Here is a 5,269-nt window from a genome sequence, read left to right as displayed (position 1 = left end):
CTTTCTAAAGCTTTATCTCTAGTCCTGACCAAAGAAAATAACTTGTTTCCTCCTCTGTCTCTTTAGAGAAGACTCTGTATAGCAGACATGTAAATAACTTGGTAGTGTCTAATATAAAATGCACATGTATATTTTTCTATATGTTATGACAAACACAGAATAACAATCTGCAGGTTTTCCATTCTGTGTAGCAGCTCTCAGGGTAAGAGGTCAGATTTAGCAACTGGGATGTTAGAGAAACAGATTCACAAGCTGATAGAGCCAGTGTGGAACTGGTTAGGAAAGAGTAAAATCTGAATTCCCAACTCTTTTTCTTTTCACAGCTGTTAAGAGTTCAGTGGGTTGAACTGCAATCCTTCAAGTTCATCTGTTGACTCCAACACAAAACTATTATAAACTGTGCCTCTAAAACACGTGATGAAACATTTCTTGAGAGCTATTTATTCCAACTGCAGCAGAGGAAAGTTTTCAGAACACCCGGCATTTGGTGGAGGAAAGGTCTCTTGAGCTTTGCAAAAGGAGGAATTATTTGCATACCGCCGTAAGTTGCTTTTTGATTATTTTTTTTCCCTGCATCACTGAACAAAATAATAGTTCTAACTTTCCCCCACCATGGAAACATGATCAAGTAACACAAAACTATAAGTGCCTAGCAGAGAATTTCTATATAGTTTTCTTTTTTTAATCATATAGATTGGGGTTTTATAATTCAAGATATTATGTTTTCTTTCCTTTAATGTTTTCTGTATCTGAATAAGAGTTCATTCACCTACAGTACTCATGCAGAGGTTTATTATACCTAGCTATGAGAGCTTGAATCAGGTGTGGGGTTTGCAAGCTTACAATTACAAGGAATGAGGAAGAGTTTGGGGTAACATTTTTCCATGTGTTTCTTTTACACCTTTGCTCTGAAGTTTGATCTTACATATCCATTTGCATTCTCCTCTAGGCTTTAGCTCTGGTAAAACTCTTTCCATGCTGAAGATGGACCATGCAAATGTGACCCAAGCTATGCTTGATGCTGAATCCCCCGGCACAGAGAAGAACAACAGCAACGAGTATTTTTACATTCTGATTGTCATGTCTTTCTACGGGATCTTCCTGATAGGAATAATGCTTGGCTACATGAAATCCAAAAGAAAAGAGAAGTCATCCAATTTGCTTCTGCTCTACAAAGACGAGGAGAGAGAGTGGGGGGAAGCTGTGAAGCCTCTACCAACCATAGCAGGGCTGAAATCCGTGCAGATCCCCACGATGCTGAACATGCTGCAGGAGAGCATGGTGCCATCCCTGTCCTGTGCCATCTGCTCCATGGAAGGCAGCAGCATGAGCTCCGAGTCCTCCTCCCCAGATGTGCACTTCACCATCCAGGAGGAAGTGCTGGATACTGAGCTGGGGGAAGTGTCAGAAACGCCCCTCAACGAGAGCAGCGAGGGCTCTGTGGAAAACCTCCAGAAGAACTCCTAGCACTTGCAGGGCTCCCCTGATCAGCTGCCAAAGCGTGAGTGGAGCTCCCACTAAGAACTTGTGGCTCTGCTTTTCTGCTCTCCAATGAACTCTGAACAGGTATCTGTGCTCCTGGGCCCAAGGTGTTCCTGAGAGCTGGCAGGACAAGGAAGCAGTGGTACCCAACTTCAGAGTGTAACTTGCACATAATTGGGTTGCTTAATTTGAATTTTTCCATTATTATTTCTTACTATGAAAGCTAAGAACGTGGTGAATATATATGTATTTTCTAATGAGGTAATTATTACTGGCATGTCTCTGCATATTTCAGAATTCTGTAAATATCTGGGAAATGTTTGGGGAAGTTACCCTCATGCAAGTGCCTGGTTCTTAAAGATGATGGGTAACGCTCATTCACACAAAGCTGTGATAGACTAGAAATACTCTTAATGTGTTTTTCTTATGACAAACCACAGCCAGCAGCACATTTGCTCAATGAGGCCTCAAAAGCTGAAAATTTTTTGATGCTGTACTTGAAGGGAGATTGCAGCATTGGCTGGAGACTGGCTTTAGGTACAGAAGGAACAAAAGACAGGGCAGAAAAAAAGAGGCACTGAGTTCCTGTGCAGTTTGTAGAGGCTGGCTCCAGACCCATGACACTTCTCCATGTCTTTGCTGAAGTTATACATTCACTGGCTGGGTCAGGTTCACCACCTTCTGCTGCAATCCAGCCTGGGACTGAGTTACTAACAGGAAAGCTGCTTTCGTTTTTCACTTTTGTATTTTTAAAAGATGCGTGCATTTGGTCACTAAAGGCAAAGATCTGTAAGTTAAAGGAGATGTTAAAAGATCTTTGTTACAGGCTGTAAGACGTAGAAAGACTCAAACAGATGTTGCTCTGTTACGCCCCCTTGAAAAATAGTGGAATTCTGAATGGAATTTAACCTTGCAAGGGTGAATTCCTGGCCCCACTGAAATCCTCAGCTGAGTCAGGGACCATCACAAGATTTTGTGCTTATCTGTTGGAGTTAAATTCTCTATTTGAGGTGAGTAAAATTGTACCCATCTACATCATTAAAGAACCTAGACTTTCTGCTCTATTTAAGCCAGTGTAGGTAAGCATTGTGTTACATCTTTTTTTAAATCAACTCGCATGTTACACATGCATTTCTATAAAGCTGTTAGTAACTACTTTTTAAAACCACCACAGACTTCCCCCTCCCCCAGTTTAATGGTACTGTGACATTTTTCAAATGCTCATGAAATTTGTTGCTAAATTATTGCACTTTTACAAGAAATAAAAATTAATACAAAGAAGAAAATTAATATTTCAAGCATACCTTATATTTTATAATAACTTATTACAGTGTTTTGATTAGTTTCGAAGCATGAGGGCTGAAGAGCCTGAATCTAAAGCATTGCACAGCAAAATATTTGCCAAATGTCTCCACGTATTTCCTGCACTAAAATAGCTCTGTGATTTATCCACTGGCATTAGAGCTTGAGGGACAGCTCGAGAACCATGAATGCAGAAGGGCAGGAATGAACTGAAGCCAGGGTGTGCTGTGCTGTGCTGCTGGGGAGGCTCGGAGGGTTAATGGGATGCAGGATCAGGGATCTGAGCACAGCAGAACAAAGGCTCCATTGTGCTCCGAAAGGACCCGACTGGGGCAGGCTGGAGGCGGCGGGAGTTTTTCCATCGGCTTCACTGAACTTTGGATCAGACCATATAAAGCTTTTTGGTAGATTTACTCTAAAAGGGGCTGTTTTAAGTTTGAAAGGAGCCAAATTAAGTTTGGCACTTTGCCTGGAATCACTTGAATCCTGAAACTTTCCAAATGAGACTGACATGTACAAGTTGTCACATTTTCCATTGCTTTCTCCTTCGTCCTTTACTTTTGGTATAAATGTATTTGTATGTGTAAAAAACTGATGTATATAATTCCTAACATCGGGTTGTATATAATTGTCTCATGTATTTAAAGTTTATTGTTTCTACTGGCACTAATTTTATTTAAATAAAGAAACACATTTCCTGGAAAAGTCTCCATGTTTGTTCACTACGTCAAATAGGTTTCCAGTAACAAGACTGGGCACAATTCCTTCTCTAAGCCTCTTTTTGAAATGATTCCTTGAGCTTTACAGTACAGGGCTGGCCGCAGGGCTGGGCCAGGTGCTCCCAATCCACCTTTGGTCCCTGTTGGCTGTTGGGCAGCACGCTCAGGTCGTGAGTGTGTGCCAGCAGGACCACAGGGATACCCTTCTGCTAAGACCTGGGGATGCTGGGGAGGCTGGCAAAACTGCTATGGAAACTTGCGTTGCTTCTGGAGATGTCTGCATTTTGAGTTTCAGAGTTAGGTTTGCTGTGCATTAAATTGAGTGGGCTAGGGTTGAGGTTATGGACAAGTATCTGACACAGAGCACTGGATTTCCACTGCATGGCCATGGCACACAGCTGGCTTTGTCACAAGCTTTGACCCTGGGTCTCAGTGCTGCTCTGTCATTCCCAGTATTATGTAGAGAGGAGGTTTTCAGAATCTGCCTCCCTAAGAAGGGGATAAATGTTTAGAGGCAACTTTGAACTTCCCAAAATCTGTTGAGTTACATGTACAGATTCACCAGCGCTGGTGAGGATCTGCATGCATGGGGTAATTCAAGGTTGTTTCAAAAACCAGATTGCTAAAAAGTTATGTCTGCTCATTTTCCCACAAAACAGGCTCCATTAAATAATTCTGGGGCCTGGTCACGAGCTCCTGAGGACCTGAAACCACCCATGAGCAAGGCAATGTTTGCCTGCAGCCGTGGGCTCTCCGGGCCAGCCGCGGTGTCCTGGGACAGCGGCTCAGCCCAAACATCTCCACGTTCACCCACTGCTGCCTCGGGGTTTCAGGGCTTCCAGTGCCACAGCAGTGAATCAAGAATGAATTCTGACAGCACTGGTGATAAGGAGGAAAAACAGAACCAAATGGAAATTACAGCTCTGCTGCACGGATCAAAAAGGTAGCTGATTCCAGAAGTTTCTTGTTTTAAATTGAGCTGCTGTAAAGGGAATCACTGCCTGCTTTGGGGCCTATTTACACCAAAAAGAGCTACTGAACACAAAAATGTGGCCACCTTCTTGCAGATTGTGATGGAGCTGGGGTTGTGGGGTTGGAGAAAGCATGTAGATAGTTTTGAATGTATTTGCCTTTGTCCTAAGGCATTTGTCTTTGTCCAAATCAGTACGTTGATGACATTTCGGGGAAAAAAAAAGCAGCAAAAATCTATTTTGGCTATAGACGCATGTGCAAGTGGATGCAATGATGCCTTGAACACAGCCCAGTGACCCTAGTCTGCCAGGTAGCTATTATTCCAAAATAAAAGAAGTGCTACTAATCTTCAAAAGCTACAGGTAGAAGGAAAAAAATTGCTCCCATTAATCTTGTTTCAAAATCCTTTTGACTACTAAGGAGTAAAATGTAATAATATTGTTTTTTTCCAAAATGAATGACATTTCCAGTGTGCTTCAGTAACTGAGTTAAGTTAGATTCAGAGCTAATAGGTCTTGGCTTGAAGGCCATGATAATTGACTGTAATTTGACTAAATCTAGGTGATTTTTCAAAAAATGCATTCTTCTTTAAAAGAACACAGCAATTAGGCTCCCGTTTCTTGGCAGTGCTATACCTCATACATTTGCTGCAGAAGTCAACACATACCCCCATTGAGGGAAAAGGAGAAGATGGCCACATGTGGCCTGTGTCCATGGGCTGGCTCCAGGACCTGCTGCAAATAGAAATGCCAGCTCTTAAGGATGCCACGCTGGGATCTGTGATGGGACCTGTC

At 42.4% G+C, this 5,269-nt stretch overlaps 1 protein-coding gene across 1 annotated transcript; it reads left to right on the top strand.

Moving 5' to 3' along the window:
* Positions 1 to 405: 405 nt before the first annotated feature.
* Positions 406 to 3,455, top strand: KCNE4 (potassium voltage-gated channel subfamily E regulatory subunit 4). The gene is made up of 2 exons (XM_039722323.1): positions 406 to 541; positions 950 to 3,455. Exon 2 carries the CDS (start codon positions 976 to 978, stop codon positions 1,465 to 1,467), a length of 492 nt encoding a protein of 163 aa, XP_039578257.1. The 5' UTR covers positions 406 to 541; positions 950 to 975; the 3' UTR covers positions 1,468 to 3,455.
* The last annotated feature ends 1,814 nt before the right edge of the window (positions 3,456 to 5,269 follow it).

The sequence above is a fragment of the Passer montanus genome, unplaced genomic scaffold (assembly GCF_014805655.1).
Source record: "Passer montanus isolate IOZ18808 unplaced genomic scaffold, ASM1480565v1 scaffold48, whole genome shotgun sequence".
Lineage (NCBI taxonomy): Eukaryota > Metazoa > Chordata > Aves > Passeriformes > Passeridae > Passer > Passer montanus.
This window is presented reverse-complemented; position numbering and strand designations above follow the sequence as displayed.

Excerpts from the sequence above, each read along its gene's own strand:
- KCNE4 (XM_039722323.1), top strand. The coding sequence starts at position 976 with ATGCTGAAGATGGACCATGCAAATGTGACCCAAGCTATGCTTGATGCT.